Source organism: Rhinoraja longicauda, chromosome 11, assembly GCF_053455715.1.
Source record: "Rhinoraja longicauda isolate Sanriku21f chromosome 11, sRhiLon1.1, whole genome shotgun sequence".
Taxonomy (NCBI): Eukaryota; Metazoa; Chordata; class Chondrichthyes; order Rajiformes; family Arhynchobatidae; genus Rhinoraja; species Rhinoraja longicauda.
In genome coordinates this window covers 57,545,137-57,558,388 of record NC_135963.1, presented here as the reverse complement: position 1 = coordinate 57,558,388, position 13,252 = coordinate 57,545,137, and the positions used below count along the sequence as shown (strand labels likewise).

The 13,252-nt window shown below is 49.6% G+C and overlaps 1 protein-coding gene across 1 annotated transcript in view; it reads left to right on the top strand.

Annotated features, from left to right (window-relative positions):
- The window catches only part of rgl1 (ral guanine nucleotide dissociation stimulator-like 1), a 199,396-nt gene that overhangs the window by 163,801 nt on the left and 22,343 nt on the right, over window positions 1–13,252 (top strand). Inside the window, exons 7-11 of the mRNA XM_078407806.1 lie at window positions 120–335; window positions 2,208–2,311; window positions 4,966–5,050; window positions 11,123–11,212; window positions 12,679–12,765. Coding sequence (XP_078263932.1) covers window positions 120–335; window positions 2,208–2,311; window positions 4,966–5,050; window positions 11,123–11,212; window positions 12,679–12,765 — 582 coding nt within the window. The remainder of the gene's footprint in view (window positions 1–119; window positions 336–2,207; window positions 2,312–4,965; window positions 5,051–11,122; window positions 11,213–12,678; window positions 12,766–13,252) is intronic.

The following is a 13,252-nucleotide window of genomic DNA, read 5'->3' as shown; positions in this document are numbered from 1 at the left end:
GCTCCGTGCAGACAGCACCCGTAGTCAGGATGGAACCCGGGTCTCTGGCGCTGTGAGGCAGCAACTCTACCCGCTGTGCCGTCGCCCGTTACTTACTCAGTTGTTGTGTTTGATTCCAGGAACTGTTCAAGAAGGTTGTCCCTCATCACTGCCTGGGCTGCATCTGGTCTAGACGGGACAAGAAGGGGAACAAACACGTCGCATCCACCATCCGGGCCACCATCACCCAGTTCAACGCCCTCACCAAGTGTGTCATCAGCACCATACTGAGGGACCTGCAGCTGAAGCCTCAGCAACGAGGCAAAATCGTCGAGAAGTGGATCGACGTTGCCCAGGTAACACACCGCTTCTCCGTTAATAGTCAATAGTCATTTATTTGTCACATACACATAAATGTGCAGTGAAATGAAAAATGACCCGCAGTTCAACAATAAGAGCAATAAAAATAATCAATAAAAATGCAATAACACATACAATCACAAACCAACACCGAACACAAGAAACATCCATCATAGTGAGTCTCCTCCAGTCCCTCCTCACTGTGATGGAAGGCCAGAATGTCTTTTTCTCTTCCCTGCCTTCTTCTCCCGCAGTCAGGCTGTTGTAGTTGCCACGTCGGGGCGGTCGTGGCTCCCGACATTGAAGCCCCCGCCGGACAGTGAAAGGTCCGCGGCCTATTCCAGATCGCGCCGGACGGTGAAAGGTCCGCGGTGGGCCGACCCAAGCCCCGCGATTCGGGGCGGGCGGTGACGCTGTCGCTGCCGGAGCTCCCGATGTCGGCCCCCACCCAGGGGCCTGCGAGCTTCCGACGTCCACGCGGCCCGCGCCGGAGCCTCCAGAGACGAGTCGCAGCCGCTCCCGCAGCATCCGAACCCCGTTCTGCCTCTGTCAGCGGTAGAGCTGCTGCCTCACAGCACCAGAGACCCGGGTTGGATCCTGACCACGGGCGCCGTCTGTACGGAGTTTGTACGTTCTCCCCGTGACCTGCGTGGGTTGTCTCCGGGTGCTCCTGTTTCCTCACGCACTCCAAAGACGTGCGGGTTTGTAGGTTAATTGGCTTCTGCAAATTGTAAATTGTCCCTGGTGTGAAGGATAGTGTTAGTGTGTGGGGATCACTGGTCAGCGTGGACTCGGTGGGCCGAAGGGCCTGTTTCTGCATGGCATCTCTAAAGTCACTCAAAAAAGACATACAGGTTTGTAATGTAGGCTAATTGGTTTTGGTAAAATTGCAAATTGTCCCTAATGTGTTGGATAGTGTTGGTGTGATCGATGGTCGGCATGGTCTCGCCACTGCACCAGGGCTGTTCCGGGATCGCTGGTCGGCACGGACTCGGTGGGCCGAAGGGCCTGTCTCCACACTTTATCTCAAAACTAAAAAAAACTAAACGGAATTCATTAAAAATGTGAAGACAGACACAGAGTGGAGTAACTCAGAGGGTCAGGCAGCATCTCTGGAGTAAAGGAATAGGTGACGTTTGGGGTCGAGACCCTTCTCCAGACTTAGCTCAGACTTAAAAATCTGAAGAGGGCTTGCTTTTATGCATGGTAAAAATGGCAATATTGTGTTTGCTTTGTTAATATTCACCTACAAGCCCTTACTGAAGCTCGGATTGTTAAATTTGTAATCCCAGTCCATAATCCTTCAGAAATCTTGCTGCTTGTAAACCTTGTAAAATTAGGTTGGCTGTTAGATGCAAACCAGTTTCCCTCCCTCCTTCCCAGAGCAGTAAGTGGTATAAACTTTTAGTTTTTATTTTCTGTGGACCCTTCTTCAATCATTGTCACGTGCAGTGGGTCACGGACTTGAGGTTTTAATGTCGCTGTTGCTACCTCCTTTAATCCAACAATGAGTAGAAAAAAGGCTTCCTTTTCTGCCCCTCCTTCCCCCCCCCCCCCCCCCCCCACCACCACACACAACTGTAAAAACACACCAGAGGTTTATGTTTTCGAACACTTCTGAAGTCTCTCTCGGTGTCTTTGACCCCAGCCCGCGCTAACCACCCCTGTCAGAAGGTGGTCGGCATTGAAGTGAGGAGCAGAGGTGAATAACAAGCTTTGGGTTACCCAGAGTCAATGTTTTCCACATAATGGTAGCGCTGCGGTATTTTCACAGCTGACTCTCCTCCTCAGAGCCCAAGTTCCAAAACCCTGAGCCATCAGGAAGCCAGCAACCACTGACGGACAAAAGTCTCTTGTTTTCCCTTCAGGAATGCAGGATCATGAAGAATTTCTCCTCGCTCCGAGCTATTCTGTCAGCCATGCAGTCAAACCCCATCTACAGGCTGAAGAGGACCTGGGCCACTGTTTCAAAGTAAGTTCATTTCTCTTTGGCCTGTATTTTTTTAAAGAACATAAGTTATGTGGTATAAGAAAATAACTGCAGATGTTGGTATAAATCGAAGGTATTTATTCACAAAATGCTGGAGTAACTCAGCGGGTCAGGCAGCATCTCGGGAGAGAAGGAATGGGCGACGTTTCGGGTCGAGACCCTTCTTCAGACTGATGTCAGGGGGGCGGGACAAAGGAAGGATATAGGTGGAGACAGGAAGATAGAGGGAGATCTGGGAAGGGGGAGGGGAAGAGAGGGACAGAGGAGCTATCTAAAGTTGGAGAAGTCAATGTTCGTACCGCTGGGCTGCAAGCTGCCCAGGCGAAATATGAGGTGCTGTTCCTCCAATTTCCGGTGGGCCTCACTATGGCATTGGAGGAGGCCCATGACAGAAAGTCAGACTGGGAGTGGGAGGGGGAGTTGAAGTGCTCAGCCACCGGGAGATCAGATTAGCCAACACGGACCGAGCGCTGGTGTTGAGCGAAGCGATCGCCGAGCCTGCGCTTGGTTTCGCCGATGTAAATAAGTTGACATCTGGAGCAGCGGATGCAATAGATGAGGTTGGAGGAGGTGCAGATGAACCTCTGCCTTCCTTCCAGCTCCCTTTGGACCTGTTTAGTTTAGTTTAGTTTAGAGATACAGCACGGAAACAGGCCCTTCGGCCCACCGAGTCCACACCGACCAGCGATCCCCGCACACTAACACTATCCTACACACACTGGGGACAATTTTTACGTCTAGCAAGCCAATGCTTAATGAAGAGCTTAGTTTATTGTCATGTGTACCGAGGTACAGTAAAAAGCCTTGTTGTTCACAAAATGTATAGATTGTAAAGTGAGGAAATGAATGAACACTCGTATTAAAAACCTATTTCAAATGAATTTTTAGTTTAGTTTAGAGATACAGCGCGGAAACAGACCCTTTCAGCCCACCGGGTCCGCGCCGCCCAGCGATCCCCGCACATTAACACTATCCTACGCCCACTAGGGACAATTTTTACATTTGCCCAGCCAATTAACCTACATACCTGCACGTCTTTGGAGTGTGGGAGGAAACCGAAGATCTCGGAGAAAACCCACGCAGGTCACGGGGAGAATGTACAAACTCCGTACAGACAGGGATCGAACCCGGGTCTCTGGCGCTGTGAGGCAAAAACATGGACAGATCTCAAATATTTAGCAGTAGCCATCAAATCAATCAGATACAGAGTGCAGAATATAGATCGCAGCATTGAGCCAAAGGCCAATGTCCACAATGGGGTGGAGGTGAATCGGACAGTATCCTGGCTTATGGAAGGGCCGTTCAGAAGCCTGACAACAGAGGGGAAGAATCTGTTCCTGAGTCTGGTGGTGTGCGCTTTCAAGCTTCTGTACCTTCTGCCCAGCAGGAGCAGGGAGAAAGAGGATAGACTGGGGTTGGGAAATCTTTGATTATATAAGCATGGTTGCCAACAATGCAGAGAATTCGCCGGCTAATGGAATGTGTTAAATCTTTCTAAAGCATCTGTCTGGAATTGAAACTCCGGGCCCTAGACACCTTGATCCTCCCCTGATGTTTGGGTGGCTATGAAATTAGTCTAGCTGCCATAATTAGTTTACTTTAGAGATACAGCATGGAAATAGCTCAATGGATATTTATTTATTTATTGTCACACATGCAATTAAACATCACACAGTGGAATTCATGTTGCATATAATGCCATGTTTGGCGACATTTCATCATTCACAGTCCCGGCCTGGCCGAGCGTAGCCGCGGTAACCCCAGCCGCTGTAGGCCGCATGCGGGCCACGTGCTCGGCCTCTTGGAGCGGCGCCCGGTCCAGCCGAGCCCCAGGCTGCTGCAGGGCCTCCAGCGGCCCACTCCCCAGTCCAGCCGAACCCCAGGCTGCTGCAGGGCCTCCAGCGGCCCACTCCCCGGTCCAGCCCAGCCCCAGGCTGCTGCAGGGCCTCCAGCAGCCCACTCCCCGGTCCAGCCCAGCCCCAGGCTGCTGCAGGGCCTCCTGCGGCCCACTCCCCGGTCCAGCCGAGGCCCAGGCTGCTGCAGGGCCTCCAGCGGCCCACTCCCCCATCCAGGCCCTGCACCCCCTCCCTCTGCCGCTCTGCCCACCGGCCCACTCCCTCCACTCTGGGTGGGCGATCCGACCCATCCAGGTGGGTTCCCGGGCCGCGGCGCGGGCGAGTCCCTGGTCTCCAACGGGTGAGTTGGGCCTGCTGAGTTGGTCCTTGGCCTTCGAAAGCGTGTCTCCACAGGGGCCCATTGGCCCACCAAGTCCACACCAACCAGCAACCACCCATACACGAGTTCTATCCTACGTATTGGGGACCTTTTACAGAAGCCAATTAACCTCCAAACTTGTACATCTTTGGAGTGTAGGAGGGAACCCGGAGCATCTGGAGTAAACCCACGGGGAGAATGTTCAAACTCCACACAGACAGCACCCATAAGCTAGATTGAACCCGGGTGTCTGGCACTGTGAGACAGCAACTGTACCACTGAACCAACCCTTGTTTAGTAACATTCAGGTTCCGTAAAGATCAGAATCTCCGTAATGCTAATTATTTACTTAATCTCAGACGCCTTGACAACAGATGATGATTCTGCCCCGTAAAACCCCCTTGTCTCGTTCTTTTTATTAGAGACAACATGTTGATGTTTGAAGAGCTTTCGGAAATCTTCTCCGATCAGAACAACCATCTGACGAGTCGAGAGCTGCTGATGAGGGTACGTCAAGTCCACCCATCGTGGTCGGACCCTAAACGGTTGTCAAAACTACTCATAATGGGTTGAAGCAGTGGCTGGCAGCGAATCAATATTGTAGATCAATCAATATTGCAGACCAATCAAGCAGTAGAGGTAGACCCAAGGAACTGCAGGTGCTGGAATCCTGCGGAGAGTACAAAGTGTTGGAGTAACTCATCGGGTCAGGCAACATCTCTGGACATCTTTGGATGGGCAAGGGCTGGTTAGGGATAGTCAGCATGGTTTTGTATGTGGGAGATCGTGTCTCACAAATCTGATTTTTTTTAAGACGTGACCAAAAAGGTTGATGAGGGCAGAGCTGTAGATGTTGTGTACATGGACTTCAGTAAGGCGATCGACAAGGTTCCGCATGGTAGGCTGCAAGGTTAAATCGCATGGGATCCAAGGAGAGATAGCTGAATGGATAGCAAATTGGCTCCATGGAAGGAAGCAGAGGGTGCTGGGGGAAGATTGCTTCTCGGACTGGAGGCGTGTGACTAGTGGTGTGCCTCAGGGTTCGGTGCTGGGCCCGTTACTGTTTGTCATCTACATCAATGATTTGGATGAGAACATACAGGGCAAGATTAGCAAGTTTGCTGATGATACAAAAGTGAGTGGTTTTGCAGATAGTGAAGATGGTTGTGAACGATTGCAGCAGGATCTGGATCGATTGGGCAGGTGGGCAGAGGAATGGTTGATGGAATTTAATACAGAGAAGTGTGAGGTGTTGCATTTTGGGACGTCGAACAAGGGCAGGACCTACACAGTAAATGGTAGGCTTCTGGGTAGTGTTGTAGAGCAGAGGGATTTCAGAGTACAGGTGCATGGTTCCTTGAAGGTCGAGTCGTTATCAGATAAGGTGGTCAAAAAGGATTTTGGCACTTTGGCCTTCATCAGTCAGAGTATTGAGTGTAGAAGTTGGGAGGTCATGTTGCAGTTGTATAAGACGTTGGTGAGACCGCATTTAGAATATTGTGTTCAATTCTGGGCACCATGTTATCTTATCATATCATATCATATATATACAGCGCGGAAACAGGCCTTTTCGGCCCACCTAATCCGCGCCGCCCAGCAATCCCCGCACACTAACACTATTAACACTATCCTACACACTAGGGACAATTTTTACATTTACCCAGCCAATTTACCTACATACCTGTACGTCTTTGGAGTGTGGGAGGAAACCGAAGATCTCGGAGAAATATATTGTCTAGCTTGAAAGGGTTCAGGAAAGATTTACGAGGATGTTGCCAGGACTAGAGGGTGTGAGCTACAGGGAGAGGTTGAGTAGGCTGGGTCTCTATTCCATGGAGCGCAGGAGGATGAGGGAATATCTTTTTGAGGTGTATAAAATCATGAGAGGAATCATAGATCAGGTAGATGCACAGTCTCTTGCCCAGAGTAGGGGAATCGAGGACCAGAGAACATAGGTTCAAGGTGAAGGGGGAAAGATTTAATAGGAACCGACGTGTAACTTTTTCACACAAACGTTTGTGGGTGTATGGACAAGCTGCCAGAGGAGGTAGTTGGTCATCTATCTATGTCCTCCAAAGATGCTGCCTAATCTGCTGAATTACTCCTGCACTTTGTATTTTAAATGTAGTTTAGAAATACAGCATAGAATCAGGTCCTTTGACCCACTAAATCCAAACTCACCACCGATCACCTGTTGACACTAGTTCTACGTTGTCCCACTTTCTCATCCACTCTCTACACACGAAGGGTAATTTTACAGAGGGACGATTAACCTACAAACCCGCACGTCTTTGGGATGTGGGAGGAAAACGGAGCACCCGGAGCAAAGAGGTCCCTCTGCAGTTGTACAGGGCCCTAGTGAGACCGCACCTGGAGTACTGTGTGCAGTTCTGGTCTCCAAATTTGAGGAAGGATATTCTTGCTATTGAGGGCGTGCAGATTAGGTTTACTGGGTTAATTCCCGGAATGGCGGGACAGTCGTATGTTGAAAGACAGAAACGACTAGGCTTGTATACACTGGAATTTAGAAGGATGAGAGGGGATCTTATTGAAACATATAAGATTATTAAATGAATTGGACCCATTAGAAGCAGGAAACATGTTCCCAATGTTGGGGGAGTCCAGAACAAGGGGCCACAGTTTAAGAATAAGGGGTAGACCATTTAGAACGGAGATGAGGAAAAACCTTTTCAGTCAGAGAGTTGTGAATCTGTGGAATTCTCTGCCTCAGAAGGCAGTGGAGGCCAATTCTCTGAATGCATTCAAGAGAGAGCTGGATAGAGCTCTTAAGGATAGCGGAGTCAGGGGGTATGGGGAGAAGACAGGAACGGGGTACTGATTGAGAATGATCAGCCATGATCACATTGAATGGTGGTGCTGGCTCGAAGGGCCGAATGGCCTCCTCCTGCACCTATTGCCTATTGTCTAAAACCCACGCAGTCACAGGGAGAACGTACAAACTCCACACAGAGAGCGCCCAAGGTCAGGATCTCTGGTGCTGTGAGGCAGCATCTCTATCTGCTGCTACTGCTGTGCAGCCCCAGTCCACTCTGTCCCAGTTCATCCAGCTCGGATCAGTTCTTCAGAAGCTCTAGGTCTCGGAATATTGTGGTAATGAATATTATAACTCTATTATCAACTAGACTTTAAACATTGTGCTGACCTTGATGGAACCTGAGTAAAGGAATTCTACGTTGGAAATTCTATCCTGTTAATAAGTTACAATGTGGAATTTGTGCCAGTCAATAAAGTTATTACATAATCAACTAAACAAGCACACACGTTGTCTGAAGAAGGGTCTCGACCCGAAACGTCACCCGTTCCTTCTCTCCAGAGATGCTGCCTGTCCCGCTGAGTTACTCCAGCACATAGACTCCTCAGATTAGACAATAGACAATAGGTGCGGAGGAGGCCATTCGGCCCTTCGAGCCAGCACCGCCATTCAATGTGATCATGGCTAATCATTCTCAATCAGTACCCCGTTCCTGCCTTCTCCCCATACCCCCTGAGTCCGCTATTCTTAAGAGCTCTATTTAGCTCTCTCTTGAATGCATTCAGAGAATTGGCCTCCACTGCCTTCTGAGGCAGAGAATTCCACAGATTAGCCAACTAAATAGGATTACCTTCATGAACCGAGTTCCTTGACATCAAAAGCCAGGTGGGACACTTGCATGTTAGCGTAATGTCACTTGGAGGACCAGAGGACATAGGTTCCAGGTGAAGGTGGAAATGATTTAATAGGAACCCGAGGGGTAACTTTTTCACACAGAGGGTGGTGGGTGTATGGGACAAGCTGCCAGAGGAGGTAGTTAAGGCTGGGACTATCCCAACGTTTAAGAAACAACTAGACAGGTACATGGATAGGACAGGTTTGGAGGGATATGGACCAAGCACAGGCAAGTGGGACTAGTGTAGCTGGGACGTGTTGGCCGGTGTGGGCAAGATGGGCCGAAAGGCCTGTTTCCACACTATATCACTCTATGACCGTACCTCTGTGTAAACATTCGCTCAACTACCACCTGTTCTTATGTTGTTTTATGCTGAATGATAAAGTTTATCAGCTGTGTGGGGTTCTGGCTGCTTTTACAATCCACCTGCACCTGCGTTGTTTTGCACGGCAGCTACCCAATGTCATAAAATCATACGTTATAAGTTCATAAGTCATAGGGGCAGAATTAGGCCATTCGGCCCATCAAGTGTACTTAGCCATTCAATCATGGCTGATCTATCTCTCCCTCCTAACCCCATTCTCCTGCCTTCTCCCCACAACCCCTGACACCCGTACTAATCAAGAATCTATCTATCTGCATCTTAAAAATATCCATTGACTTGGCCTCCACAGCCATCTATGGCAATGAATTCCACAGATTCACCACCCTCTGACTAAAGAAATTCCTCCTCATCTCCTTTCTAAAGGTAGGTCCTTTAATTCTGAGGCTTTGGCCTCTGGTCCTAGACTCTCCCACTAGTGGAAACATCCTCTCTACATCCACAAAATACTGAGGTAACTCAGCGGGTTAGACGGCATTTCTGGAGAAAAGGAATAGGTGACGTTTCGGGTCGAGACCCTTCTTCATTCCTATTCCTATTCCTTGTCTCCAGAGATGCTGTTTGGCCCGTAGAGTTACTCCAGTATCTTGTGTCTATCTCCGGTTTAAACCAGCATCTGCAGTTCCTGCCTACATCCACTCTATCCAGACCTTTCACTATTCGGCAAGTTTCAATTAGGACGTCCCCTCGTCCTTCTAAACTCATAAATGAACTAAAATCATAAATTAAATCATGCTTTAACTCATCGGCCATCTTGTTGCACGGATTGTATCAGTCGTTAAGGTGCTCTAAAGCTCCGAAGATGCTAAATGACCACTGCTATTACGTGTGAATAACACTTTCAGTCATTGACCGTAACCAGCATATTTAAAAAGTCTTCCAAAGCTGGAGAGTTTGGTCAGGGGAACAAATTGAAGTTAGACACAAAATGCTGGAGTAACTCAGCGGGACAGGCAGCGTCTCTGGGGAGAAGGACCGGGTAACGTTTCGTCACCAAGACTGAACGCTGGTTCAGACCGAAGAAGGGTCTCGACCCGAAACGTCACCCATTCCTTCTCTCCAGAGACGCTGCCTGACCTGCTGAGTGACTCCAGCATTTTGTGTCTATCTCTGGTTTAAACCAGCATCTGCAGTTCCTTCCTGCACAAAAAAAACAGAAGACAGTTCGCCTAGTTTGGGCTTGGTGTGTTAATGCATTGGAAGGGGAACAACAAAGCAAATCACATTTAGTTGAGAAATTTGAGAAGTCTCTCTGTGTGTGTGTACGTGCTTATTTGATTATGTAATATCTTCTTCAGTGAAAGAATGGCTTCTTTCTTGTCAGCACAGGCAGTGTGGCAGCAATTCAGTTCGGCTGAATTGTTTACTTTGAATGAAAAGTAACGTGATTCGCACTGAGCTGGGAATTATAACGTTCCTTTCCACAAGCCCTCATCCCATCCTCGTGAGCTCCTGAAATCTCCCGAGCTGTTTCCGTGACGGCTCGACCCCCCCACCCTGAGTATCTCTCTAAGGCTGTGGATTTCCGACAAGCCTTTCGCCCTTGTTTTTAGTGTCCGTTCAGGATCGGTATGAAATGCAGCAGTTTAATTGTGGACAGACACAAATGCCGGAGTAACCTTGGGGCGGCACGGTGGCGCAGCGGTAGAGTTGCTGTCTTGCAGCGCCAGGGACCCGGGTTCGATCCCGACAACGGGTGCTGTCTGTACGGAGTTTGTCAGTTCTCCTCGTGAACTCGGGTTTTCTCCGAGATCTTTGGTTTCCTCCCACACTCCAAAGACAATAGACAATAGGTGCAGGAGGAGGCCATTCGACCCTTCGAGCCAGCACCGCCATTCAATGTGATCATGGGTGATCATTCTCAATCAGTACCCCGTTCCTGCCTTCTCCCCATACCCCCTGACTCCGCTATCCTTAAGAGCTCTATCTAGCTCTATCTAGCTCAGGTTTGTAGGTTAATTGGCTTGGTATAAGTGTACATTGTCTCTAGTGTGTGGGGTAGTGTTAGTGTGCGGGGATCGCTGGGCGGTGCGGTCTCGATCGGCCGAAGGGCCTGTTTCCGTGCTGTATCACTAAACTAAACTAAACCCAGCGGGACAGGCAGCATCTCTGGTGAGAAGGAATGCACCAAAGATGCTGCCTGTGTTACTCCAGCATTTTGTATCTATCATAGAAACATAGAAAATAGGTGGGCCGAAGGGCCTGTTTCCACACAGTATCACTGTATGACTCAATGACACTAAGGACTGTTCTTGTCAACAGAGGGTCCATTTTTCTGATCACAGTGGCTTAAGTGGGGCTAGCATGAACGAGTTGGGCTGAAGGACCTTTTTCTGTGCTGTACGGCTCTACGAACCCAATAAAGCACTGTTGCACATAGCTGGGAGATTTGCCCTTCAGGCGTTGGATTTGCAAAGCCTTAAAAATAGCAGGGAATTAAAATTGATTTGGTTATAACGCTGAACCTTTGATTTGTGGGGAATTATTTAGTGGCGGGTCGCTAATTGTATTTTGTTTCTGTCCTTTCAGGAAGGCACGTCGAAGTTTGCAAATCTCGACAGCAGTGTGAAGGAAAACCAGAAGCGCACTCAGAAACGACTGCAGTTGCAGAAGGACATGGTGAGTTGCTCCCTTGTGTTCATGCGTGTGATCACGTGTGTGTGATCGCACGTGCATGTTCGCGTGTGCCGGTGTGTGCGCGTGCGAGCACACGCGTGTGAGCGTCTGTGTTCGTGCTCTATTGTACTGAAAGAAAGGGCCCCAAGTTGTGTAATGCAGCTATCTCGCTGTTTACCAGCTAGCACCAGGGGTGACCACAGTGGCTCAGCGGGTAGAGCCACTGCCTCTCGGCGCCGGTAGACCCAGGTTCAATCCTGACCTCGGCCGCCAAAGGTGTGCACTTTGCACGTTCCCCCTGCGACTGGCTGGGAGTTTAGAAGGATGAGTGGTGATCTTATAGAAACATATAAAATTATAAAAGGACTGGACAAGCTGGATGCAGGAAAAATGTTCCCAATGTTGGGCGAGTCCAGAACCAGGGGCCACAGTCTTAGAATAAAGGGGAGGCCATTTAAAACTGAGGTGAGAAAAAACTTTTTCACTCAGAGAGTTGTGAATTTGTGGAATTCTCTGCCACAGAGGGCAGTGGAGGACAAATCACTGGATGGATTTAAGAGAGAGTTAGATAGAGCTCTAGGGGCTAGTGGGATCAAGGGATATGGGGAGAAGGCAGGCACGGGTTATTGATTGTGAACGATCAGCCATGATCACAGTGAATGGCGGTGCGTACAGGCTCGAAGGGCCGAATGGCCTCCTCCTGCACCTATTTTCTATGTTTCACCTGGTTGCTCCAGTTTCCTCCCACATCCCCAACTCTATCCTGCGCTAACACTGTCCTGCGCTAACACTGTCCTGCGCTAACACTGTCCTGCGCTAACACTGTCCTGCGCTAACACTGTCCTGCGCTAACACTGTCCTGCGCTAACACTGTCCTGCGCTAACACTGTCAATAACACTGTCCTGCGCTAACACTGTCCTGCGCTAACACTGTCCTGCGCTAACACTGTCCTGCGCTAACACTGTCCTGCTCTAACACTGTCCTGCGCTAACACTGTCCTGCGCTAACACTGTCCTGCTCTAACACTGTCCTGCGCTAACACTGTCCTGCGCTAACACTGTCCTGCGCTAACACTGTCCTGCGCTAACACTGTCCTGCGCTAACACTGTCCTGCACACTCGGGACAGTTTACAATGTCACCAAAGCAAATCGACCCATCATCCAGCACGTCTTTGGAGTGTGGGAGGAAGCCGGGGCACCCGGATAAAACCCACGTGGGTCACGGGGAGAACGTACAAACTCCGTGCGGACAGCACCCGTAGTCAGGATGGAACCCGGGTCCCTGGCGCTGTGAGGCAGGAGTACCGCTGCGCCACCGTGGCGCCTCAAGGAAGGCTATTAAATTGGTTTAATGTTAAATTCCAAACTGATTTAGTTGAATGCAAAAGAGAAGGCAGTGCGCGGTGAGAATGTTTAAGCAATGCACCATTGAGCATGTTCACTAACTAGTTCTGCCTGCATTTCCCAGGGGGTGATGCAGGGCACGGTGCCATATCTCGGCACGTTCCTAACCGACTTGACCATGCTGGACACCGCTCTCCCAGACTACGTCGATGTAAGTTGGGCCACTCGCCGGGAGTCCTTGCCGCGGCTTTCTTGCTGTTCCTTCCTAGGGTTACGGCACCAGTCAAGGTTGTTTGGAGGTGATCAAAGCTACGGTGAAACCACTAGCACGGCAGATCAAAGAGTGCACCGAAGACAGACACAAAATGCTGGAGTAACTCAGCAGGACAGGCAGCATCTCAGGAGAGAAGGAATGGGCGACGTTTTGGGTCGAGACCCTTCTTCTGACTGAAGAAGGGTCTCGACCCAAAACGTCGCCCATTCCTTCTCTCCTGAGATGCTGCCTGACCTGCTGAGTTACTCCAGCACTTTGTGAATAAATACCTTTGATTTGTACCAGCATCTGCAGTTATTTTCTTATATCTTCTGAAGAAGGGTCTCGACCTGAAATATCACCCATTCCTTCTCTCCAGAGATGCTGCCTGTCCCGCTGAGTTACTCCAGCACTTTGTGTCTGTCTTGGTGTAAAACTCCTACAC